General features: G+C 51.5%; 1 protein-coding gene across 2 annotated transcripts in view; it reads left to right on the top strand.

Moving 5' to 3' along the window:
• POC1A (POC1 centriolar protein A) overlaps positions 1–26,877 on the top strand; it is a 94,220-nt gene that overhangs the window by 42,167 nt on the left and 25,176 nt on the right. For both annotated transcript variants that reach the window (XM_027120990.1, XM_027120989.1), the window contains exon 10: positions 12,988–13,131. In XM_027120990.1, coding sequence (XP_026976791.1) covers positions 12,988–13,131 — 144 coding nt within the window. The remainder of the gene's footprint in view (positions 1–12,987; positions 13,132–26,877) is intronic.

The following is a 26,877-nucleotide window of genomic DNA, read 5'->3' as shown; positions in this document are numbered from 1 at the left end:
GAGTACAGTACCAGGTTTCTTTTGAGCTTTGATTTGAGAAAACAGCTGTGTCTATTTCCACTTGAGAAGCTGGTGCTGAGCAGAGCCCAAGTGAGCTCTGCTCTGTCCCCTGCTCTCCTCGCCAGGGCCAGGTTTAGCAGACAGGGAGGCAGGCGAACTGGATGCCTGTTAACTTTCCGTGAGGCAAATTGTCAAAGCCAAAGGCCTGAGGTGAAAACCAAGGAACGTCTGTGTCCGTGAATCTGCACCCTTGCTTAGCAGACTATGTGATGAGCAGTTCGATGAAAGATTAAGTTGAAAAGATTCAACCATGGTGTGTGTGTCTGTCCATTTCTTCGTTTTGTACTCAGGGTCTATACTAGGAGGGTGACTGGTGAGATAGTCCAGATCTTGGGCCTGGGTCACCTCTGGCTCCCCTCTCTGGCCAGACCCAAGCCTTGGACCAGTTAGTTCCTAGATACTTTTGTCTGTTACAGAGTTTTAGTTTCTGGAGCAGGCTGGGCAGGGGGCAAGGTCCGGTGTTAGAGACTAAAAGAGAAGGAGAAATTTCCATCTTAAGCAGGTGTTAATAATTGACCAACTAGAGGGGGGCATTCTGTCAAGTCAGCTCATGACATCTTTATGGTAGAACTCCAGCCACTCCTGGCTTCTGGCCAGGTGTATGTAGACCTCACTTGCTCATGACTGTGAAACTGTGTATGGACCCCTAAGCCGCTGAGACCTGAAGTTCCATAGACTGGGCAGCTGCTGCTTGGAAAACCTTGCTTTAGACATCTGCTAACAACTGGGGAGTCACTGAAATGTGACTCTGACCTTCTGCATTTGGGAACCATCATCCCCAGACCAGTGGTGGACCTCACGGGCCTGACCCGCGGTCTTTAGCCTTGGGTTTTGCCCACTGGTAATGTCCTGCGGCGAGGCAGTGATTTTCACCTTGAGTGCAGAGTGGCAATGATGGGTAGTGTCAAGTGCAGTGTCATGTGATGGGCCTGTTGGGCCAGTGTCAAAATCCTAGGGGCATTTTGGTTGTAACTGCATCTTTTTCTTTTTTAAGTCAGATTTATTAGTACACAAATAGTAACATTCACCATTTAAAAAAGTGAACCATTCTCTGAGTTTCGACAGTCATGTAATCACCACCATGATCATGTTATAGAATATTTCCATCGTCCCTCCAAATTTCCTTGTGCTTCTTTGTAGTCAATCCAGTCCCTCCACCTCCAGCCCCAGGCAACTACGAGTCTTTTTTCTGCATTTTTCAGAATTTGATATAATTGAAATCGTATAGTTATATGTTCTTTTCAGTCTGGTTTCTTTCAGCTTAATTATTTTGAGATTCACCCATGTTGTTACATTTATCAATAGTTCATTTCTTTTTATTGCTGAGTACTACTCCATCAAATGGATATACAATTTGTTTGTCTGTGAACACTTGGGTTATTTTCAATTTTGGGGCTATTACAAATAAAGCTGCTGTTAACTTTTACATACATATCTTTCTATGGACATATGCTTCCATTCTCTTTGGGTAAATAGGAGTGGAATGGCTGAGATGTGTAATGGGTATGTGCTTAACCTTTTATGTTACTGTCAAACTGTCTTCCAAAGTGGTTGTTCCATCTTGCATTCTCGCCAGCAGTGTATGAGAGTTCAGGTTTCTCCACCTCCTCCCCAGCACTTGGGATGGTCAGTCTTTTTAACTCTAAAGCATTGTAATAGGTGTATAAGTGATATCTCGTGGTGATTTTAACTCGCATTTTCCTGATGACTGAGGATGTAGAACATTTTTTTACATTTGTTTGTCATCTTTATATGTTCTTTGGTGAAGTGTCTTCAAATCTTTTGCCTGTTCTTTAAATTAGTTGTCTTATTGAATTATGAAAGTTCTTAGGTGTTCTAGATACAAGTTCTTTACCAGATATGTGACTTGCAAATATTTTCTCCCAGTCTGTGGTTTGTGTTTTCATTTTCTTAACAGTGTCTTTCAAAGAGCAGAAGTTTTGAATTTTGATGAAGTTCATTGTATTGGCTTTTTCTTTTACGGATCATACTTTGGCTGTCATATCTAAGAAATCTACCTATCCCAAGGTCACAAAGATGTTCTCCTATGTTTTAGAAGAAAAATTCATACCAGTATTACAGTTTTAGGTTTTACATTTAGGTCTATGAATCATTTTTGAGTTACTTTTTGTATACGGTGTGAGATATGTACTGAAACTCATTTTTTGCATAAGGATTCCAATTTTTCCAGCAATTGTTGAAAATACTATCTTATTTTCTCTCTGGTAAGTGGTGTACCATTTAAAAAAATTAATTGGCCATATATCTGTGTGTATATTTCTGGACTCTATTTGTTCACTGATCTATGTGTCTGTCCTTTCACCAGTGCCACACTGTCTTGATTGCTTTAGCTTTAGACTAAGTCATAAAATCGGGTAATGTGAGTCCTCTAGTTTTGTTCTTTTTTTCAAAAATGTTTTGGCTTTTCTAGTTCCTTTGCCTTTCCATATAAATTTTGGAATAAGCTTTTTGATTGCTATAGATGATTTTGGGGAGAACTGGCATCTTAACAACTTGGAGCCTTCAGTACATGAGCATGGTATATCTCTTCATTGATATTAGTCTTTTCTCATCAGTGTATTTTAGTTTACAGCATACAGATTTTGTACATATGTTGTTTGATTTATATCTAAGCATTTTGTAGTGGGTTGAATAGTGCCCCCCCTGCCAAGAAATATGTCTACATCCTAACCCCCAGAACCTGTGAATGTGACCTTACTTGGTGAAAGCATCTTTGCCAATGTGCTTAAGTTAAGGATCTTGAGATTAGATCATCTTGTATTATTAGGTTGGCCCTAAATCCAGTGACAGGCGTCCTTATAAGAGACACACTGGGAAGAGAAGGCCATGTGAAGATGGAAGCAGAGGGTGGAGTTATGCAGCCATAAGCCAAGGAATTCTGGAGCCACCAGAAGCTGGAAGAGGCAAGAAAGGATTCTTAGTGCCTCCAGAGGGAGTGAGGCCCTTTTGATATCTTAATTTCAGACTTCCAGCCTCCAGAACTCTGAGAGAATAAATTTCTGTTATTTTAAGCCACCAAATGTGACAATTGTTTTTTAGAACAGCCATAGGAAACTGATAACACATTTCATGTTTTTTGGTGCTATTGAAAAGATAATGGCCAAGAATTTTTGGAAAATGATGAAAGGCATCAAACCACAGATCCAAGAAGCTCAGAGAAATGACAAGCAGGCTGAAGAAAAAACAAAAACAAAACAGAACCCTACACAAATTATATTCAAGCTTCTGAAACCAAAGATTAAGAGAAATTCTTAAAGGTAGATAAAGAAAGGAGACATTATATACAGAGGATCAAAGGTAAGAATTACAGAACTATTCTCATAAAACTGCACAGACTGGAAGACATGGAAGTAACATTTTTTAACTATCCAAAGAAAAAACTGTCAACCCAGAATTCTATACGCAGAAAAAAAATCTTTTAAAAATGGAGAGATAAAGACCCCCCCCCCCTTTTTTTGTTTCCAGACAAACCAAAGCTGAGAGAATTCATTACCAGTAAAGTTGTACTATAAGAAATGCCTCTTTTCTCTTTCTTCTCCTTCTGGGATTTCAGTCACACATGTATTAGATGATTTGATATTATCCCACAGTTTACAGGTAGTCTGTTCTGTTTTTTTTTTCCCCTATTATGTTTCAGTTTAAGGAATTGGTCTGTCTTCAAGGTCATTGGTTTCTTTTCCTCAGTTGAGCTGAGCCTACTGTTGGACTGGCCAAGAAGATCGTTCGGGTTTTTCCAAAACCTCTTCCCAAATGAACATTTTGGCCAACCCAGTAGTAGCCCAACAAAGTCATTCTTCATATCTGGTATTGGGTTTCTTATTTCTAGCATTTCCACTGACTCTTTCTTATAATTTCTACCTCTCTGTTTCCCCAGCTGTTCATGCATGTTGTCCACATTTTCCAGTAAAATCTTTAACATATTAATCATAATTATTTTTTCTCCATCTGATAGTGCCCACATCTAAGTCATCTGAATCTAATTCTGCTGACTGCTTTGTCTCTTGACAGTGGGGTTTTTTTTTTCCTTGCCTTTTTGAGTGTCTCATAAGTTTTTATTGAATGCCAGACATCATGTTCAGAATAGCAGAGACTGGGGTAAATAGTCTTATCAGGAGTTGATACCTTGTACTTAGGGTGAGGTCTGGGTGTTGGAGGATTTTTCTCAGTGTTCCTGCTCCACCCCCAGCTTTCAGCCTACCGTGGGGTCCTGCCCCTCAGAGGATGTCTGTGTCCATGGTCTTGTCCCTCCCCCAGCAGTAGACTGCTGTTGCTTGTTACCTGGTGCTTGCTAGCTTTGTTGGAGGAATTCTCTGCTGTCCTGGGCCAGTTTCAGTCTTAGGCCCTGTGTCCCTGGGTCTCAGAAGTAGGGCATTCTCACCTAGAAACAAATGACAATGGAGACACGACGACCCAAAACCTATGGGATGCAGCAAAAGCAGTTCTAAGAGGGAAGTTTATAGCAATACAATCCTACCTTAAGAAACAGGAAACATCTCGAATAAACAACCTAACCTTGCACCTAAAGCAATTAGAGAAAGAAGAACAAAAAAACCCCAAAGTTAGCAGAGGAAAGAAATCATAAAAATCAGATCAGAAATAAATGAAAAAGAAATGAAGGAAACTATAACAAAGATCAATAAAACTAAAAGCTGGTTCTTTGAGAAGATAAGCAAAATTGATAAACCATTAGCCAGACTCATCAAAAAAAAAAGGGAGAAGACTCAAATCAATAGAATCAGAAATGAAAAAGGAGAAGTAACAACTGACACTGCAGAAATACAAAAGATCATGAGAGATTACTACAAGCAACTCTATGCCAATAAAATGGACACCCTGGAAGAAATGGACAAATTCTTAGAAATGCACAACCTGCCAAGACTGAATCAGGAAGAAATAGAAAATATGAACAGGCCAATCACAAGCACTGAAATTGAAACTGTGGTTAAAAATCTTCCAACAAACAAAAGCCCAGGACCAAATGGCTTCACAGGCGAATTCTATCAAACATTTAGAGAAGAGCTAACACCTATCCTTCTCAAACTCTTCCAAAATAGAGCAGAGGGAGGAACAGTCCCAAACTCATTCTACGAGGCCACCATCACCTTGATACCAAAACCAGACAAGGATGTAACAAAGAAAGAAAACTACAGGCCAATATCACTGATGAACATAGATGCAAAAATCCTCAACAAAATACTAGCAAACAGAATCCAACAGCACATTAAAAGGATCATGCACCAGGATCAAGTGGGGTTTATTCCAGGAATGCAAGGATTCTTCAATATACGCAAATCAATCAATGTGATACACCATATTAACAAATTGAAGGAGAAAAACCATGTGATCATCTCAATAGATGCAGAGAAAGCTTTTGACAAAATTCAACACCCATTTATGATAAAAACCCTCCAGAAAGTAGGCATAGAGGGAACTTTCCTCAACATAATAAAGGCCATATATGACAAACCCACAGCCAACATCGTCCTCAATGGTGAAAAACTGAAAGCATTTCCACTAAGATCAGGAAGAAGACAAGGTTGCCCACTCTCACCACTCTTATTCAACATAATTTTGGAAGTTTTAGCCACAGCAGTCAGAGAAGAAAAGGAAATAAAAGGAATCCAAATCGGAAAAGAAGAAGTAAAGCTGTCACTGTTTGCAGATGACATGATGCTATACATAGAGAATCCTAAAGGTGCTACCAGAAAACTACTAGAGCTAATCAATGAATTTGGTAAAGTAGCAGGATATAAAATTAATGCACAGAAATCTCTGGCATTCCTATACACTAATGACGAAAAATCTGAAAGTGAAATCAAGAAAACACTCCCATTTACCATTGCAACAAAAAGAATAAAATATCTAGCAATAAACCTACCTAAGGAGACAAAAGACCTGTATGCAGAAAATTATAAGACACTGATGAAAGAAATTAAAGATGATACAAATAGATGGAGAGATATACCATGTTCTTGGATTGGAAGAATCAACATTGTGAAAATGACTCTACTACCCAAAGCAATCTACAGATTCAATGCAATCTCTATCAAACTACCACTGGCATTTTTCACAGAACTAGAACAAAAAATTTCACAATTTGTATGGAAACACAAAAGACTCCGAATAGCCAAAGCAATCTTGAGAACGAAAAACAGAGCTGGAGGAATCAGGCTCCCTGACTTCAGACTATACTACAAAGCTACAGTAATCAAGACAGTAAGGTACTGGCACAAAAACAGAAAGATAGATCAATGGAACAGGATAGAAAGCCCAGAGATAAACCCACACACATATGGTTACCTTATCTTTGATAAAGGAGGCAGGAATGTACAGTGGAGAAAGGACAGCCTCTTCAATAAGTGGTGCTGGGAAAACTGAACAGGTACATGTAAAAGTGTGAGATTAGATCACTCTCTAACACCATACACAAAAATAAGCTCAAAATGGATTAAAGACCTAAATGTAAGGCCAGAAACTATCAAACTCTTAGAGGAAAACATAGGCAGAACACTCTATGACATAAATCACAGCAAGATCCTTTTTGACCCACCTCCTAGAGAAATGGAAATAAAAACAAAAATAAACAAATGGGACCTAATGAAACTTCAAAGCTTTTGCACAGCAAAGGAAACCATAAACAAGACCAAAAGACAACCCTCAGAATGGGAGAAAATATTTGCAAATGAAGCAACTGACAAAGGATTAATCTCCAAAATTTATAAGCAGCTCATGCAGCTCAATAACAAAAAAACAAACAACCCAATCCAAAAATGGGCAGAAGACCTAAATAGACATTTCTCCAAAGGAGATAAACAGATTGCCAACGAACACATGAAAGGATGCTCAACATAATTAATCATTAGAGAAATGCAAATCAAAACTACAATGAGGTATCACCTCACACCAGTCAGAATGGCCATCATCAAAAAACCTACACACAATAAATGCTGCAGAGGGTGTGGAGAAAAGGGAACCCTCTTGCACTGCTGGTGGGAATGTGAATTGGTACAGCCACTATGGAGAACAGTATGGAGGTTCCTTAAAAAACTACAAATAGAACTACCATATGACCCAGCAATCCCACTACTGGGCATATACCCTGAGAAAACCATAATTCAAAAAGAGTCATGTACCAAAATGTTCTTTGCAGCTCTATTTACAATAGCCCGGAGATGGAAACAACCTAAGTGTCCATCATCGGATGAATGGCTAAAGAAGATATGGCACATATATATAATGGAATATTACTCAGCCATAAAAAGAAACGAAATTGAGCTATTTGTAATGAGGTGGATAGACCTAGAGTCTGTCATACAGAGTGAAGTAAGTCAGAAAGAGAAAGACAAATACCGTATGCTAACACATATATATGGAATATAAGGGAAAAAATGTCATGAAGAACCTAGGGATAAGACAGGAATAAAGACACAGTCCTACTAGAGAATGGACTTGAGGATATGGGGAGCGGGAAGGGTAAGCTGGGACCAAGTGAGAGAGTAGCATTGACATATATGCACTACCAAATGTAAAATAGATAGCCAGTGGGAAGCAGCCACATAGCACAGGGAGATCAGCTCGGTGCTTTGTGACCGCCTGGAGGGGTGGGATAAGGAGGGTGGGAGGGAGGGAGACGCAAGAGGGAAGAGATATGGGAACATACGTATATATATAACTGATTCACTTTGTTATGAAGCAGAAACTAACACACCATTGTAAAGCAATTATACTCCAATAAAGATGTCAAAAAAAAAAAAAAAAAGAAGTAGGGCATTCTCAGTAGTCCTGCCTCTCCCTCAGCCTTTGAATACCTCGATGATCTCCACTCAGGATGGTTTCCTGCCTCTCCCACAAGGGAAGAGGGGCTTTCATCTCTTTTTGCTCTTCCCCCAGTAGCTTAAGGATTTTGTTCCGTAGGCAAGAAGGGTCCTGGCAGGGCTTCGTGCCTTTTCTGTGTCTACTCCCCTCCTCCAGGCCTGCACCCTCAAGGATGTTTTTTCCCCCCACCCGGTCTTTCTCATGAATGCCCAGCGGAGGTCTGTGGAGAAGACCCTGTGAGCAGGTACAAACTCCCCTTGTACCTGTGGCTCCCAGACGTTCTTCATTCTCACCCTGGCCACTCCCAGCCTCTGCAACTTGTTAACATGCATAACTCAGTTCTTCTCACCCACTTATGTGGCAGTCAGTGTCCCTTCTTCCCAGGCTTTGCCAGAGGTGAGCCAATGCTCACTTTCTGTTTTCCTTGGAAGAGTCTGCCTTTCCTTAGATTTCAGGCTCTGTGATCTCAGCTCTCTGATTTAAGAAAAGTTAAGATCCTTTTAGGTTGTTGCTCTTTTTCTTGTTAGGATAGGATTAATACTTCCCCCAACTTTCTCTACCTTAGGCAAAAGCTTCTTATCCACACCTGCATCTTGATGATGAAAAGGTGAGACCATAGGCAATCCAGAGACCAGTCAAGAAGTTATCCCAGATGGATTGATTTCTTGTCACAAGGAAGACCTGCAAGCTCTGCGCTTTTGTTTTTTTTTGTTGTTGTAATTTTTTTTAAAGATTTATTTATTCATTTTATATTTTATTATTGCTGCATTGGGTCTTTGTTGCTGCACACGGGCTTTCTCTAGTTGCGGCTAGCAGGGGCTACTCTTCGTTGCAGTGTGTGGGCTTCACATCGCGGTGGCTTCTCTTGTTGCAGAGCACGGGCTCTAGGCGCGCGGGCTTCAGTAGTTGTGGCACGCGGGCTTCAGTAGTTGTGGCTCGCGGGCTTAGTTGCTCTGTAGCATGTGGGATCTTCCCAGACCAGGGCCTGAACCCGTGTCCCCTGCATTGGCAGGCGGATTCTTAACCACTGCGGCCACCAGGGAAGTCCTGCTGTTTTGTTTTTTAATTAAAATGTATGTGTTGGTTACCCATGTGTTTGAGTGGCTGAAAGCAACCACAGATATTTACGCAATTCCTACTGTGCGCAGTGCTGAGCTCATGGTGGCGTATGACAAGCTGGCAGCAACAGAAACTGAGGCAAGTAGATTAAACTACTGTGAGAGCCCGGGATCCCACACCAGGGTGGGACACCTACAGACCCCAAATGAGATTGCCACGAAGTTAAATAGATTCATCTATTCTGAGTTTGATCATTTTTTTTTCTTTTGATGTTAAGATGTTTATATTTGGTACAAGTGAAGGTTGTCCACTTGGTGTGACTTTCTAGGTATGTGTGTTTGGGTTAATGTTGTAATCTTACTTGTGAGAGAACTAACGAGGACCACCAGGCAGGGCCCCTAGTACTCTTGGATGTGGAACAGACAAAGCACTGATAGGATTTCTCCCCTTAAACACTGCTCCTGTTATCCCGTCACAGCCCTCGCAGTGCGTCTCTTCCTGCTCTTGCGCATCATCTTCTTATCTCTTGCTTTATCGCTTATCTGCTGAGCTCTCGGGGAAATGCCACATCTGCAGAGTGCTGGAGTGCAGGTGAGTGCCTGCGATGGTGTGTGGGGCGAGACTGCTGGCCCTTTGCCTTGGGGAGGTGTCATTTCACAGGAGTGTCACCATGATGGGCTTGGCTCTTTGAGGCATCGAGTGTGTGTGGAGGGCCTGCTCTGTGTTCAGCTCTGTGCCAGGCAGGCATTCCAGGGCAGGTGGGGTGGGGGAATGACGCAAAAAGTGTTAGAGCCAGGAGCCAGGAGCCTCCACAAGGATGGAAGAGAGGAGCTGGGGGTGTGGAAGCAAATCCGCAGGCCATGTCACCTGTCAGAGGCTGCTTCCTGTCAGGAAATGCCTGTACTTTGGGTTCAGATCCCAGCCGTCATTTCCTGTATTAGACCAAGTGATTTAACCTCCCTGAGCCTGCTTCCCCATCTGAAAATTAAGGTTAGTAATGCCTGCTGTGAGGGGTCATTGTAGGGAGTAAATGAAGTGACGTATAAAATGCTGGCACATGGGTGGCAAGTAAATCACAGCGATAGCCATCTTTACGTGCGGTGTGTCAAGTGCTGTAATGTCTTCTGGTAAAAGCGGACAAGGTTGCAGAGAAGGGCTGTGTCCTGGTGAAGGTAAGAGCAGGAGCGAATGCTGTGGCTGGAGGAATAGCCCAGGGCAGGCAGAACCCTGGACTTGTGAGCAAGGCTGGAGGCTGGGTACCTTCTGACAGTCACTTGCTGTCTGAGCCTCAGGTTCCTGCAGCCCTTTCTTCCAGAGGCCACCTCCCTGGCTTGGGCATGTGGCTGCGGTCCTCAGTACTCTTGGAGCTGGCTGGGCTTGGGCTCAGAAGGAGGGTTCCTGTTGGTAAAATCAGCGGCGCTCACCCCCCCCACCCCTGCTTCCAGAGACTCGGCTCGGCACTGTCCATTTCTGGGCCACTCTGCAGAATCACTCAGAATTTCCATCCCGTCCTTCCCAGGCAGCAGGCAGTGCCCGTCTGGCTGTCAGGACAGAGGGCTGCCAGGTTCCCACCCTCCCTCTGGTGCCCTTTCCTGAGGGAGCCAGGGGGACTCAGTGTCCAGAGGAAGAGCGTGCATGTCTGAAAGGGGGTCCTTTGGAAGCAGTAGGCACTGGCTTGTCAAGAAAGGCCTGTGGGTGATTTGCAGATAAGTGCCTCTCACAGCCCAGCCCTTGGAAGGGCAGGCCCAGTCATCACCCCCATTTTATAGAAGATGAGGAAGTGGAGGCCCAGAGGGATTAAACCTCTTGCCCAGGGCCGCCTAGCTGGTCAGTGGTAGAGCTCAGATATCGACCACGGCCTGTCTGAGTCACTGCTCTTCCCCGCTGCACTCTGCTTTGTCTCCCGACAGCACTGCCTGGGTCTGGGGGCCGCTGCGGTGAGGTGAAGGCCAGTCAGGGCTTCTGGAACATTTCCTTTTGGGGTGGGCTTTGAGAGCTGAAGTGTATCGATTCCTGGAAGACTGGAAGAGCCTAGCCCCGGTGGGCCGAGGTCTTACAAAATGGCCACAGTGCCGCAAGCAGACAGGCCGACAGTGGGCATGTGGACATGGCCCTGCTCCTGCTTTCAAGAATCCTCCTCAGGCTTGTGTCTCACATTCAATTTCTCTTTAACCACCAGGGCCTGCATTTTTCCAAGTTCAAATCGACATGCACTTGAGAGTTTGTTATCTATGAGATTAGAACACTTTCCTAATAAAGGAAAATGTGCAGGTAGGGTCCACGTGCTAAACTGCCCTTCTATGATGGTTGGGAATCCTCTTCCGGGCTGATTCTTCTCAAGGACTCTGAGGCCTGCCCAGGTGAACATGTCCAGGGCAGAGCATCTTCCTGGGACTAGGCCACTGGATTTATCCAAAAGATGGGCCAACTCAGAGGAGATGCAAGCCGGCTGCCAGTGGCAGGCGTGAGGCATCCTAGGTGAGCCCCAGTCATAGCCAGTATTCTTCAGTGGCTGTGGCATTGAGGGGTGGAGGAGTGCTGGGTGGAGTACCCTGGCTCTGTGGTGTATGGGGAGTTGACAAGCTTTGAGCCTAGTGTTGCCCTGGGTTTAGAGGAGAGAGGAGCGATGAGTGCAGGCAGAAGACAGGAATAGGGGACACAGGCACATGGGCAGGTGGCAGGCCCTGTGGGTGGTGTGGCATTGATTCATCCCACTCATGTGTCCTGGCCCTGGAGACGCAGTGGCTGGAGGAACAGGGCAGGGATGGGGCAGGCCCAGGTGCGGAGCACAGAGGAGCTTCTGATTGGGCATGGGGGGTTGCAAGGTGAGTGGAGGACAGGATACTCGGAGCAGGGGGAAGAAAGGGTAGATGAGGGGCCCTGGGATCTGGGCACGGGAGCACTGAGGTGGGAGCGGAGCTGCGGAAGGAGGCAGGCAGGAGCAGGATGCCCCGTCCAGGGGGTTGAATTTTCTCCCAGTGCCAGTAGAGAGCCCTGGATGACTGGCAAAGCCAGGGAATGATGTGGTAACATTTGGAATGTCCATCAGTGAGGCTGTGGTTGAAAACACTGAGCCCCAAGTGTGGCTGCATTTATGGGTTACTGGGGTTTGGGGGCTGGCCGAGAGTGTCGGCCTCACTGAGCATGTCATTCCCACAGGGGGCGAGCCCACAGAGGAACTGTAGGTTCCTGAGCATCTGCCCACCGTGTCCTTGGGAGGCTCCCAGCATTCTGCCCTGCTGAACACGTGCACGATGCTTCTGGGGTCAGGAGAAGCCTTTGTCTGTGTGCAGAGCAGTGCCTGACTTTTGGGGGACACGCATTGGACTGGAATGAGCCCCCTTAGGAAATCACTTGCCCTCAGTGGTGGTGGAGGAGGAGGAGGATGGCTTCTGCATTTGGGAACTGAGGATCTTGGGCAGAAACACCAAGTCCCTCATGTTCCTGGAGTCTTGTCTGAAGCAGCCCGGGGTGCCTGTCCTGTGGATTCTGACTCCCGCCAGCCATCAGGCCAGGACGTTCACGTAGAATCTGTTTTCCCGGGGAATCTGGCCAGGGCAGGGTTGGAACCTCCCGCTGGTTCTGGGCCATCCCCATTCCCGGGGTGGGGAATTGCCTTGAGCTAACCAGGAGGAAGGGTGACTTCAGAGCCAGGCTGGGCTTCAGGGGTCCCGCACTCTGACAGGCCTAGTGGAGGGCATGCCATGTGAAGAGCTGGCAGCCCCCGGCTTCTCTGAGGGCCTCCAAGAGCCCACCTGCACATCCCTCCCAGGCCCCTGCAGCCCGGACTGCCAGGTGCTTTGATTCCGCTCCTCACTCATGGCCTCTGCTCAGAAAGGGGGGTTGGACGGGAGCGCGCAAGCCCGGATGTGGGAGTCCCGCCACACCGCCATTGCTCACCAACATTTGGAACTCGTCTTCTCGAGTTTGCTGGTGGTTTTCCACTTGATCCTTCAAGGAGCTCTTCCTCTCGGTGTTTCCTCAAGCACTGACTCAAGACTAAGGGGTTCTCTTTCCTTTCATTGTCTTTAGCCAGAAGTGGATTCCCCCGTCCCACCAGACAGGGGCAGGAGTCAGGAGTCGATGCAGAGCCAGCCCCAAGAGCCCGTCAGCATTCCCCAGACACTGACCAGCACGCTGGAGCACATTGTAGGCCAGCTGGACGTCCTCACCCAGGTAGGCCGTGACGTGAATTCACCCCATCGTCTGCACTTGGCCTGGCATTTGGACCATTTGAAGTTGGCCAGCGAGTGCTGGTTGGTTTGTTTTAATCTGTCAAAACTTTTAGTATTTCGTCTTTTTTTTTTTTCTCTCCTTAACCACATCACCATCATCACACCCAACAAGGTAACGATAATTCCTCAATACCATCCAGTATTCTCAGGGGTCACTTTTAAGGGGTTCAGGATGCACAGAGGGAGAAAGAACTAGGTAAGGACCGAGGGGATGCGGGCGGCACATTAAAGAGCCGAGGCGACATCGCTCACGGCTGTGGCCGTGGATCAGGTGCCCAGCTCCCTGGGCCTCCCCATTCCTGCTGTCATTAACTGCGCCAGGCCAGGTCGAGGCCCGCTCAGAGCCGCGAGCTCCTTGCCTCCTGGCTCCCAGGCGGCGACCCCAGCAGGCCCAGTGCAGCTGAACAACCCACCGTCCCTAGACACCGGCGAGTTCCTGGAGGGGAAACGATTGACACAGCTGCCTGCACTGCGCCCCCAGCCCTCCCCCGCGGTACCTGCGTCTCCCGGCAGGGCTGGGAGCTGCAACTGGCTCCCGAGCCCGGCCTACCCGGGTCCCCCGCTCTTCCTGATGCCTGTTCCCACACCGAGCTCTCAGCACCACGACCTCCAGTTGCTGGGTTTTTAAAAAATATAATTATAATGTACCTATTTTCCAGCCCAAATTAATGAAATAGAAGTGCCTGCCCTGGGCTCCTGGCTTTCAGAGCCATCCGATCCCTGGCCAAGCCACTGGACCCCAAAATCACCAACACTGAATCCTGCCAGGGAGTGCCCACCCAGTGCTGGCCTGGGCCACAACAGAGCTTTGAAAGAAACGCTATCTGTTCATTTGACTCTTCGCTGGGTGGGCACTCCAGGGACGTGCCAGGGAACTGCGTGCAGTGAGTCAAGGCATCCGAGAGCCCAGGCTCTGGGTTCGAGCTTGTACTGCTTCTTATCCTCTGAGCGACCTTGGAGACATCCCTTCGGCTCTCCAAGCCCTGGTGTGTTTATCTGTGAGGAGCCTGCCACGTTTGTGGTCAGCATTAAAGGAGATGAATCTGCAGGAAGTGTTTGACCTGTGCCTGGCCCTAGATAGCTGCTCAGTAGATGTTAGCTGTGGCACTGACCACCCTCATCAGGGAGATCAACGTGGCCCCATCACCACCAGGAGCATAAGTGCATCTGGCAGCTCATAACACAGACTTGCATTGCAGCAATTCCAGTGAGAGCAAAGCGCCCTGACGAGAGGTGGCAGCCAGCACTGCGGGCATGCCCAATGGGGCGTCTTCTGCTGGGGTGGAAGAGCGGTCCTGCAGAGGGAACAGCCTGCCTGCAGGTCTGGAGGGGCCATGGGCACATCCAGGCAACCAGCAGAGCCCAGCACAGCTGACATGGGGCATGTAGGTGGTGGTGGCAGCTGGGCCGAGGCAGGACTTAAAGGTCCTCAGGCCCCTTCCCTCCTGGGCTCTGGGTGCAGACCCCCCTGTCTGCGCTGGCTCACGGCTAGAGGGGGAATGCAAGAGGGAGGCCGAGGACCCTTGGGTCTCTGACGGAGATGGAGCTGAAGTGGCGTGGCGTCCCTTCCCTACCTCTGGATCTGAGGCTAGGTGCGAAAACCTCCTCAACTTTGTGTCCCATGGTCCACGGCGTGTCACAGCATCCCAGCTGGTACTACACACACTGGACCCACTGAAGGAAGGACATTTGAGGGGAAAGGTCAGGCATCGGTGACTAGGGGATGGTGGGACTATGAGCACATCATACAGACATTGCCGAGAGCCTCTTAGGCCTGGAGGAGGAGGCGTGTGCTGAGAGAGGGAGATGAGCAAAGACGTAGAAAACTTCTCCCACCTCAGAGCCGTCAGAAACTGCCAAGCCTGCCTCATGTTCTTCACAGCCTCGTCAAGTGAGAGTTCAGGGGAGGTGGAATGAATTAGAACTTTATAGGATAAAATTGGAAATTAAGTCTGAGAAGGTAGTTAAAAATAGCCTCATTGGATCCAGAGGAGTATAACACTAGAAACATTTCCTGTCACTGTGTGTTAAGGGCGTACATGGAAGGTTTTTGTTATGTGTTAGCAGTCAGGAGTCTGGTAGTAACTTTGTAAGAAACTGGCATCACAGGGAATAAGTGAAACCTTGGCCTGTGGCCGGGGTCACACCGCTCAGCCCCTTTGCAAATCCAGACAGCACTGCCCCCCCACCAGTGGCCAAGCCCATCAACCAGTCGCCCGCTTTGCATTCCTGAAGGCCACAAAGTGTGGCGTGTTCCTGATGGAGTCAACATATTTTGAGGCAACTTGGGTTCCACAGATGAAGCCCCCAGTTGAGACCTTAGAGTGCAACCTGTTTTCAAAATGGCGTGGGGAGGTGTCTGCACGAATTTGCGTACTACCTCGGGCTTGGTCGCCAGTTGTTTTCCAGGCCCACGTCCCCTCCTGGAGCTGGGGCCCTAGCTGAGGTGTTTAGCTCCAGCCAAAGCTGCCCCTCCCGTTGGGACCAGCCTGGCTGCGGGCAGCCCCCTCTCTGGAGGCTCCCCCGAGGCCTAGAGCCGGGTGACCACTGCTGTCCACCCCATGCGGGTAGTTCAGCTGGGGCTCTGCGCCTACTTGGCCTGTGGGTGTTGGCCTCAGATGCTTTCCCCTCAGCGGCGCTCCTCACCCTCCTGGCGTGCGCCTGTGCTCTGGAGGAGCAGGGGTGTCGCGACCACCCCGACACTGACACCTACTTCAGAGTTCTCTGTCTGAATCATGCTGTTCTCCTCCGTCCCGCCCCATCACTGCCCCTTCCCTCCCCCACAAGGAAGTCTATTTCTAAGCGGCCTCCGAGAGGGACACTGCCTTCTAGGTCCTGTGGGCCTCCGTCCTGAAGAACATCCTTCAGGGAAGAAGCCCAGGGCTGCAGTGGGCAGTGGCCAGGATGTTTACTGAGCGAGTCACAGAGCCTCCAGTCCCAAGTGACAGAAGGCGCTCCGCTCTGGAGGTTCACTGTCCTCAGAGCCTGCCTTCCCGCTCAGCAGGCTGGATGCGGCCCAATGATCGAACCCTCTCTGAAGGTGTGTGGCCCATTTGGCACCCGTCTGAAGGCTAAGGACCCGGCCTCAGTCCTCGTCCGTAGCCGCTCTGTGCAAACCAGAGGCCCAGAGGTCAGGCGGCTGAGCAGGCCTGGGGGAAAATGTGGCTCAGAGCTTGTTTGGGTGCAAGTCCTGGCTTTTCCACTTGTAGCTCAGTGACCTTGGGCAAGTCACTTAACCTCTTCGTGCCTCAGTTTCCAGATCCGGGACACAGAGCTGATAATTGCATCCATTTTACGGGCCTCTTGTGCGGATGGGATGTGTCAGCCTGTGTGAAGCTCTTTGAACGGTGCCCAGCAATGCCATGTGCTGCTGACGTGTTCAGTGCTGCTCCTGCTGCTGACCTTGTCACTCTTCAGGGCCTGGCTGGCATGGGTGCAGGGGGATCCTCACGACGGCACCAGAAACAGCTCCCCAGTTCCCCCTGCCTCCCTGCCCAGGAGAGCCATTCCCCCGCCCTCACAGCAGGTGTGGAGGGTTCCCTCCGTGCACACGCGTTCACTGAGCCTTTTCTGTGTGTGGGGCCCTGAGCGAGACCCAATCCCACCCTTAGGAGGGCCCAGGACTGAATCTGCTGATGTCAGAGCCAGGCCTCCTAGGAGGAGCAGGCAACCAGGACCGTGGGAGACAACTGGGCAGAGTGCGCCAGACGGGAGTCCCGTGGGCCAGGTGGAGAGGGCCACGAGTCCTTTGGCCTGGGCTAACAGAAGAAGCAGCGTAGGCGTTTGCACTCCTGGTGCGGCCACTGAGCAGGGCAGAGTCGGGCCAGACCCACGCTGAGGGTCTGTCATGGAGTAGGGACAGGGACACAGAGAGGTTGGGACCTGGGCCGGGGGTGGAGCTGTCAGGGCCCTTCCCCCAGGAGGTGAGTTCTGCAGCCGCCCTGGCTCAGGTTCACGGCAGGAGGGAGGAAGCGGGTGAGGAAACGGGCAGGACAGCACAGCAGTCAGCCCCTGCGATGCCGCTGGGCTCCCGAGGGAGTGAGGCGCTTCCTTTAGCCCCCGTGGAAAGCGGACTGCCCCAGGGACATGTGCGGCATCTGAATCCAGCCCTTTAACTCCTGAATTGGGGTTGTGTGGTTTTATTTTTTTAGGAATACCTTTTTAGTAAAGTGCATACATTGTTTTTCAAAAGTGTATTTATTCAGGGAGATAGGATGGGATGACCTTGCAAGGTACACAGCCCTTCGTGCATCTCATGCCCGGACAGGTTCACTCTTCGGGCTGCCCCGGGCTGTCGGGTCTCCCCACAGTGTTGTTTTAGATGGGAAGTCCTCAGAGTGTGGGGATCACTTCCTCATCATAATTTTCCTCCTGATGTTTATCTGAGGCCTGCAACTTTCCAAGGGCTTTCCTCTGCAGCCCTGTGTTATCCTCCTGCCTGGTGCTCACAGGTCACCTCATGCCCGGTGCAGATAGGGTGTTGTGCCTAGATACGGCTTGTGCCTGGGCCAGCTCTGGGGTCCACTCAGCCTGGGGCTTCTCCAGGATGCCAGGTGATCCTGAGCTCGACCTGCTGTAGGTCAGAGCTTCCCCAGCTTCCCTTGCTAACCATTGTGTAACCATTCCCTTGCTAACTGTGTAGTTAGGTATGGCTTCATTGAGAAGTTTATCTGCAAACCAAACTTGACCTTTCTGAAAGTTAAGGCCAGAAGCTCTTGCTCAGCCCTCTGTGATCACAGAGTCCAGCAGGCCCGGCCCCTGAGGTCACCAGCCAGAGAGCACACCCCCTTGCCCTGGCCCTTCTTGTGTGGGGGAAACCCCCCCTTGCCCCTGTGAGATTGCTGTTTGGGGCCTCACTGAGCCCCTCAGTACACTGATCCCAGCTGGACCCTGTGTCCTGAGCAGCCAGGGTGTGTTTGGCCTTACACGTCCCTATCAGCTGTGGGGAACAGAGGTACCTCCCTTGGGTGTCAGGGCTGCTCTGCTCAGCCCAGTGAGCCACTGCCCATTAACCTGGGCGTACTTGCCCTCCTGGTCTTGAGGGCCAACTCCACTGCTCATCACCTGGGTGACCTTGGGCAGGTAATGTTGCTCCCCAGAGCCTCAGCTTCCTCGCATGTAAAGTGGGGACAGCCAAGCCTGCTCGTGTCCTCTGAGCACTATGGTGAAGCTCTGGATTACCTGGGTGTGCTAGGTCGATGTTCTCCAAGGGTCAGTGTGGGAAAACACCAGTGTGGTCAGGTGACACAGGAGTGGACATTCCACGCATGTCTGTAACTGCTGGAGTCCCATGAATGCTTTTGAGCTGCCAGTGAGATCTAGTGGTCTGACTAGGCATTAGGATGAGAGGGAGACAAAGAGGTCTTTCTCAACATCCAGGAAGGCACAGGAGGAGGGCCCAGGAGGTAACGAGAGGGACTGGATGCCTGGGGACTGTTGAAAATCAGGGGTGGGTCGTGGGGCCCATTAGATGCGGTCCTTGAACCCAGACCCAGGCATTGGGGCCAGGATTGAAGCTCTTCAAAGATGTATATATATATCTTGTGACAGCCATCCTCTGAATTGAGTTACCGTAATGGTTGTGGGGGAAATAGATTTCCTAACGATGGGATTTAGGTTTTTCTTTGGGTGACTTTTTGGTTTTGAAAACCCCTCATGGGAATTCTCAAAAGCAACTAGGTCTGAGGTCACAAGTATGGGTGCTGGGAGCCGTGTGTGTGCCCCCCCTTCCTCTCGGGAGCCTGTCCTGGGCCCCACCTTCTCCCCTCCCCATCTGGGGAGAACACACACCTGTCCTGCCGCCACCCTGGTCACTGTCCTGCTGGGCCCGCCCCAGTCTTCTCTTTCTGAGATAGATGGCTCAATCCCAGAGGCCTGCAGGAGTCAGAGCAAAGCTCAGACCAGGAGTTAGAAGCTGCAGATGCTCTGGCACAGCCTTGCCTCTTCCTGAGAAAGCCATGGTTTCCTCCTCCACTGAGGGGAAACTTGAGGCCCTGCCCATCTGTCTGCCCTCTGGGGTGGGCAGCAGAGGTCGGCGTCTCAGGTGGGGCCGGGACTGCTCTTAGGGCCTTCTTTCCATGAGTCGCCCCTCCCCTCCACCCCTGGCCGGGCCCCTCCCCATGTGGCCACTCCAAGAGGAGGGGCTCCCCAGTGGACCCCTGCCAGTCCTGCCTGCTTGGTGATGGGCATTCAGAGGCCCTGACCTTTCCCCTGGTGTTCTTCTGGGGGTTCTGCCAAGTGATTTAGGGTCCCTCTCGCAGGTGCTGGGACGGTCACCAGTGAGCAGGGAGAGGCTGTTTTCACAGCCAGAGTCCCCTGGGAGCTCACCTCCCGCCTTGGCTCCCTTCACTTCCTTCACCAGCTCCTGAGTGACAGAGGTTGGGTGGTGTCTGGAAGTTGCAGGGGCCCTGGGTCTTCCTCGAGGGCGAGGGTGTGGGCGTGGGGCGTGGCACGGCAATGTGGGCGGTACCCGGGAGCTAGGGAGGCTGCAGTGCGGGGCCTGGGCCCGGCAGGCGGCCGGTGGTTTCGCCTCAGAAGCCCACAGCAAAGTTATTTTTGACTCCGATTTCACGTCTTGCTGCTTTTTAAAAATACCAAGCCATGAAATTCCTGCTCCAACTGTGTTTTCTCATGGCAGCTGTGCTTGAGGCTGGCCACAGCAAGGCTGTGATGTCACACATTCAGGTTCCTGTGACTCACTGGGGGCCGATGGGCTCGGGGACCGGAACATGTGCGCCGTGGGAAGCAGCCGCGGGCAGGCCACCCAGCCCTGTGGTTTAAAGGTCCAGGTTGTTGCAGCGCTGCTGACCAAACTCAACAAGGATAAGGATTTTGGCCTGTTTGCTTTGGGGAGTTGGATAGAGTGACCCATTGCTTCAAGACACCCTGCCCCAGCCCCCCAAGTTCCTGGCGGTTTCCTATCTGATGGGCTGCTCGGGTGAGGCATCCCACACAGGGAAGGTGGGAATACTGGGCAGGCCCGGTGTGGGCCGAGCTGCCTGACCATTCTCAGGGGCTCTCGGGGTCCCTCTTTCCCGGACGGACCAGCTGTTGTTTGTGGAAAGAAACTCCAGGCTTTAGAGCAGTTCTGCCATTTTCCCTGGGGGCGGATACTCCCAGGTGTGCCCAGATGGAACTTGTTGGGATGGTGTGCAGTGAAAGCACCTCCCCGCCCTCCGCAAGTAATCCCCTTTTGTGAGGTGTGTGCAGCCCTCCCAACGGCGCTCACACACCCAGGCAGGACCGCAGGGGTGATTGTTGCTGGTTTCCGCAAGAGCGGGCCCTCCCTCCACAGCAGCCTATCTCGCCACTTAGCCTTGACCGTGTATAATGTATAATCCCAAGTGGGTTTAGCCAGCCTCCTCTTCCTGGATATTTAAGGGCTGCCCTTGGGCCAGAGTCGACTTCAGGACAGCCGGACCTCCTGCCACTTGGGGTTTGGAGACTTGTTTTTCCTCTGTTAAGAGCCTGCTTCCTGGGGACAAGGGACTGAAGACACTCTGTTAGACACTTGGGGTCTGACTCTAGCCAGTTGCAGAGGGGCTGGGCCCTGGCCCTTCCCCAGCCCTGTTGCTCATTTTGACAGTTTATCCAGAGGCTTCTCTGGCTTTGCAAATGCAGAGGCATGGGGAGTACCAAGTCAGGGCCAGTGTGCTGGCAGCGGTCAAAGACGGGGCGAGCTTGTGTTTATTATTGCGTGAGGGGCTGGATGGCAGCTCCGTATTCTATCCTGTCTGCGGTTGTGGCAGAAAGCACCCCCTCCCCAAAGAAGCTGCAGATGGAAGGCCCCTGCCCACCAGATGGGCTCGGGATGGCTGCGGTTGCCTCTGGGGCCTGGGAACATTCACGGTCTTATGAGATTTCCCCTGTGAGGCCCAGAGCAGGCCTGGAGCTGGGGGCTGGGGAGCAGAGGCTGGAGCGGGAGATCTAGGGGAGCTAGGCCCATGCAGGGACATCTCATTCAGACTGACTCTGGATGATTCTGAGAGGAGGGAGGAAGGGGACCCAGGCGATTTGCTCTCACTGCTCTGGGGACCCAAGGGCCCTCCAAAGAAGGGTCAAGCACAGGCCACAAGAAGGGGCCTACGAGTCTTCTGGTTGTGACAGGCAGCCTCAAACGGGCCTACATGGCTCTGAGATTAACCAAGCCCCAGCTGCCCCATGGCCACTTGGCGCCCTTCTGCATGGAGCACCGTGAGAGCTGGGTCGGGAAAGACTGCAGTCGGGCCTGCCGTTTCCCTCCGCCCGCTCTGCAGAGGGCCCTTTCTGGGCCTGGACTGTTGGTACAGACCCTCACTGTACCCACGGTAGCCTCAGCTCTGTGGGAGGAGAAAAAACGGAAAGGAGCTTTGAACTCAGCAGAGCGTGGCATTTGGGGGAGCGATTCTGTTCCCCCCATTCTGATCTGGGCCTAGGTGGTAGCTCCAGAAAACCAGCCAAGATGAGAGGCTGGGTCTCCCACTGTGGCTCAGCAGGCACTCCGCAGGGCAGGGGGAGCCTGTGAGCCTTCGTCCCTGAGGTGGGACTGTTGGACAGGGGCCACAGTCTGACTTGCCAGGCTGCACTGAGTTTTTCCGGGCCTCCAACAAGCTACCAAGCAGTCTCTGACTTGTGATGGTTGTGTTTTATCGGGTGCTGGCAAATTAACTATTTTATATGGATTGCTAAAAAAGTGAGCATCTGAAGAAAGGGGATACTGAAGGTGGTCAAGGCCAAGGTTCATGCCCCGCTGTCAGCCCTGTTTGGACTTACCCTGGAGCCAGAGTACAGCTGAGCAGTGACTGGCATCCTGCACCTTGGGGCCTGTCCCTGTCAGACACTTGCCTTCCCTGGTGGCGTGCCCATGGCTGGCAGAGAGATGAGCTTGAACCCAGGCCAGGGTCGGTGTGGCGGGGGCTGTGGCTCAGGTCTTCCTCCTGGTGTGGGTAGCACCCCACGGGGCCCTGCAGCATCCGGTTTTAATGGATGTTGGTGAGTGGCCCCACTTTTAATAGCTTCTCCTTTGGGGGTAAGCAGTAATATGGAAAAGCCTGCATTTATTTAAAAGGAGTTGCTATAAAGCCATAAGGAAAGTAAATTAGCCAAGATTCCTTAATGTCATAGTTAATCCACCGATAGAAAATAGTGTCCCATGCGCTTCCCGAAGAGAGCTAATCCTCGTTAGAGGTGGGGGCTGGGGGACGCAGAAACGCCCAAGAAATCCTATATCCCTGAGACAATGTGAAGCAGAAACATGGACCTCTGGGCTCAAGGGACAAAAGCTCATTTGTGTTGTTGGCAGCAGACTGGGGGGTGACGAGAGGTGGTTAAAAAGACAGTTACTTAGCCCAGAGAGGTTGCAAGGAATTTCTGTAGAAACTTGTTTTTCTGTGCATCAGCTGTGTGTGATGCTGGACAAGTTAACATGTCAGACGTCAGCATGAGCGGGAATCTCCACTCCTCCCCCTCTGAAGTTTAGGCCCCGAAACTTTTAGTCCTCATCAAATCGGCATGAGGTGGGGAGGGGAGGAACTGGGCTGCTTCCTGGATTCCTACCCCACTTTGCGCACCCCTACTTCCTGCTGAGGCCAGGAGGCTTCCTCCCTCCCAAGGCCATCTGGCGGTGGCCCTTCGGGCTCCAGCCTGCCCACCCTCCACTCCCTCCTCTGCCAGCCCCTCAAGCCCACCAGGCCCAAGGCCCAAGCTGGGGGGAATGTTCCTCACCAGCCAGCCAGGCTCATCCCCAGAGTAGGGCTGCCCCAGGCCCGGGGAACCTGGACTGGCTGGTGCAGGACCGGCCTCCTCTGCATTCCCATGGCACTCAGGGTCTGGCTTGTGTCCATCCAGCACTCATTGTGCACATGTGATGTGCCAGCAGCTGGGCCTGGGAGCAGGAAGACAGTGGTGAGCGAGAATAGACAGAAACCCCTGTCCTCGTGGGGCTGGCACTCTGATGGCTGTCAGCAGGCCGCTCGAGGGCCAGCGTTCACAACTCTGACTCGAAGGCCCCTGTACCACAGACCTTCAGGCGCTGGGCCGAGGCTGGGGCTGAGAGGCAGAGCCTTTGGTGGTAGGAAGAGCTGGGTCCAGACCAGCAACCCCAGGGAGATGGGCTGGCCCCTCCGGCCCCCATTCACCCCTGACATGTGGCAACGGGCTGGCCAGGGCACCATCAGCAAGCCAGGGCCCTGCGTGTGTGTACACACACGTGCACGAACACCGAGAGCCAGAGCCAGAGCTGCCAGGAGACAAGGCAGAGCCAGGCAGGCGCTGAGCCCAGCAGCCCCACTTTGTTTTGATAGCTCACAAGACCCCACAGCAAAGAGATTCCCCTTTTGTTGCATCTGTTTTAGATCTTTAGAATCTGAGTGAAGTCAAAACCCTTCTACAAGGGAGATTAATTCCACACTGTTCCATCTTTGCAGTGAAACCATAGGAAAGTTAGACATTCTGTGCGGCACTGTCGAGACAGGGGCGTTGAGCCAATGGCCAGCCCCTGGATGTTTCCCACAGCCTGGCACAAGTGCCCCCAGTGGCATGGCTGGGTGACTGTGCCCTCGCCCTGAGACCCAGGGCACCTGGGACCCCCTACCCCCCAGGAATCTGACTCCTGTGTTGGGGGAAGGGGGCTGGGGTGCCCCAGCCCCTCTGGGGAGACCGCCTGGAGGAGCCAGAATCAACCATAAGCCTGGAAATGATTAAAAGGAACTTTCCGTCACAGGAGAACTTGAAGAAGCAGCCAGACCACCACGTGCCCTGATGGCTCAGGCCCTCCGAGGCCTGACCACAGGCCACCTTCTTTGGAGCCTCATCAAGCCCCACCTGTGCCTAGGGCCGCCCCCTCAAACAGCCCAGAGCTTAGCCATGGCCCCTGTGAGCTGGGGGAGCCATGTTGCCCACGGTGCATCCCTGCCCAGAGCATGTGCCATGTAAATAGTAGCTATTAATAAAGTGTTGGGTTGGCCAAACAGTTCGTTTGGGTTTTTCCATAAGATGTTATGGAAAAACCCGAACGCACTTTTTTTTTTCGCCAACCCTATTACGATGGCTCTACAAGAGGTGCATTGCACAGATGAGGAATCTGAACCCCTGGTCAGGTAACTTGCCCAAGACCACTCAGCAAGTTAGTGATCAAGTTCAGATTTGAGCCCAGGCAGTACAGCTCCAGAGCCTGTGCTCTTACCACCTGGGACAAAGGTGGGGACCAGGAGTCACTCTGACAGCATTTTCTAAGGCCCACACCTGTGTCACAACCATGACGTGGTGAGAGAGGAGGAGGGCAGGGACCCGAGCACTGGGGGGTGGGAAGGGGGGGATGAGGGGGACTTCTTGGGGGAGCAGGGCCAGAGTGGGGCTTCGAGTAGGTGGGCTTTGGGCAGGGAGAGCAGTAGTGACGGGCAACGCAGGCCTTGAGTGCCATGTGAATGCCACATCCAGGAGTCTGGCCTTTCTTCCTGAGCTCTTGAACAGAAAAGGAATATAGCAGAAGCAGCGTGGAGGGCAAGGAGGTGAGGAGTCACCAGGAAGCTGAGGCAAAAGGATGGGGACTGAGAAGAGGCAGTCACCAAGTGGGACGTGCCTGGGGTCCTCAGCACTCACTGTATATTGGGGGCCCTGGGGTCCTGGGTCAGGCGAGGAGACTCCTTGGGCAGAGCTGTGATGCGACTACCGCGCCCAGCCTGACACAGCAGCCAGAGGGGGCTTGGACATTCCCTGCACCCTCGTCAGCCCTTCCTGCGGCCTCCCCGACCCGCTCCAGTGCCCTTCCATGCTCACCATTCCCACTGCCCTCCCCCGGCCTTCTCCCAGGTACTGCCTCTGCCCTACATGCGTCCCTTCTTTCAGCCTGACCTTCTCCCCACGCTGTAGCAGGTGTATGCTTGTGTGGCACTCCTACCCCCAACCGTTTCAGCCCTCTTGCCCCACTGCCCCTTTTGCCCCATTCGGACACTGAGGTCCCAGTCTCCTGGCTTCCTGAGACTGCCATCCCAGAGCAGTTTTAGTTCCCCCTTGCCACAAGGCAGAGTGCTAGAGGGGGCACGTGGCTGGATGTCAGCTCTCTGCTTCCATCGTCAGTTTGTTTCTGGCCCAGCCACCCTGTTCACCTCTGTGCAACCTGTCTTCCATGTTCCAGGGAGGCCCAGGAGGGCCTTTCAACCATAGAAACCAATACCACTCACCTAAGAGGGGCCCCATGCACCCTGTGGGGCTCTGCTTAGAGCAGGAAGTGGCCATGGAAGTGCCCTGGCTGGGGGAGTGGGGTCTGCTGGGAAGAAGGGTTGCCTGCAGAGCTGGACAGCGTTGGGGAGTGTGGTGGGAAGGCCTGGAGTGAGTGAGGCCTGCACACGTGGCAGCATTTCATAAGGAACTAGCCCAAGAGCTGAGAAATGTGGAGAGAACGGCTGGCTGGTCACCCTCATTCTTTTCCCTTCCTCCAAAATGTTTTTCACTATCAGTCGTGGCAGCTTTGCCAAAAGCCCGCCCAGATAGGACTGGTACTGCATCCCATCAGTGCCTGGAAGCCCCTCAGAGCCAGAGTCTCTCGTTGCTGCATGTGATGGGCACCTGACAAGTGTGAGAGTGGATGATGATGTCAGGAGGGCTCGTGAGGGTTCTGTGGCCCCTCAGAGCTTTGTAGAAGTTATGGCTCCAGTTTTCCTGCTACATTTGCACACCAGTATGTGCAAGAGACCTTCAATAAAGGTGGCGGCAGCAGTGGCTCTGGAAGGAGGAACAGCTGCTGGAAGGGACCTGGCTCCGGGGGTGCGCTTTGGTCCGTTTCTGAAGTGCCAGTTCACCCTCTGTGGTTTCACCACCTGTTGTGAAACTAGGTAGCCATGATCCGTTCCCAGGCTGAGCCCCTTCTCCCAGAGTCCACTCTGGATCCAGTGCTTGGAAAAGTGGCCACGGGCATGCAGGAGAACCATCCTCCCTGGCTGTCCCTGCTCAGATTTGTGAATCTGGTGAGGCAGTGCTAGGGAGTGGAGGCGTCCCATTCCTGTCCCTTTTTGGGTAAGGGCCCTGGGACCCCTCCTCCACCTTCCTTGTGACCGCCATACTCTCTTCCCTGTTCAATCACTCCAGACCAACCACACTGGCCTCCTGACAGTGCCAAGAGTGTGCTGTGTTCTTCTCTGTCTCAGGGCCTTTGCACCTTGTGCTTGGAACACACTTTCTTTGGCCTGTCCTGTGCTATCTCCTCACAGAGGCCTTCTGGGCCTCCTGTCAGGGTTGGAACCCTCTTTCCCAGGTTTGCCGGCCCCAGAGCACGTGAGCCGAGTCAGGGGCCTGGACTCCACGCGGAGCTCAGTCCCTGTGGGCCAGACCGACACATCCTGCTGCTTTTCTCTTTGCCTTCTCCCTAAACACAAAGTGAAAAGGGGATGAAAAGGAGACAGAAATGAGTACTGGGGGGGAAAGAGCTGAGGAAAAATGGAGGACAAGCCCACCTCAAGAAGAAACCAGGCTGAGGAGAAAAAAGAGGTTGGCAGGGCTGAAAGAAGGGGAGGACACACTGTGAGGAAGTGGGGGCCTGGGAAATGGGCGGTCAACAGGAGAAAGCGGGGGCAAAGGAAGGGCCCACAGAGCCCAGGGAGAGCATGTGGGCCTGAAAGAACTGTGCGCTGCTCCACAAGGCTGTGGGCAACTTGCACCGCCCACCTTCTGCTCTGTTCCACCCCTTCCGAGGGTGGGGGATTTATTCTCCCGG

The sequence above is a fragment of the Aethalodelphis obliquidens genome, unplaced genomic scaffold (genome assembly GCF_003676395.1).
Source record: "Aethalodelphis obliquidens isolate GAN/ISIS:26980383/991018 unplaced genomic scaffold, ASM367639v1 scaffold22, whole genome shotgun sequence".
In the NCBI taxonomy this organism is placed as follows: Eukaryota; Metazoa; Chordata; class Mammalia; order Artiodactyla; family Delphinidae; genus Aethalodelphis; species Aethalodelphis obliquidens.
Note: the sequence above shows the minus strand (reverse complement) of the source record. Positions and strands in the feature narration are given on the sequence as shown.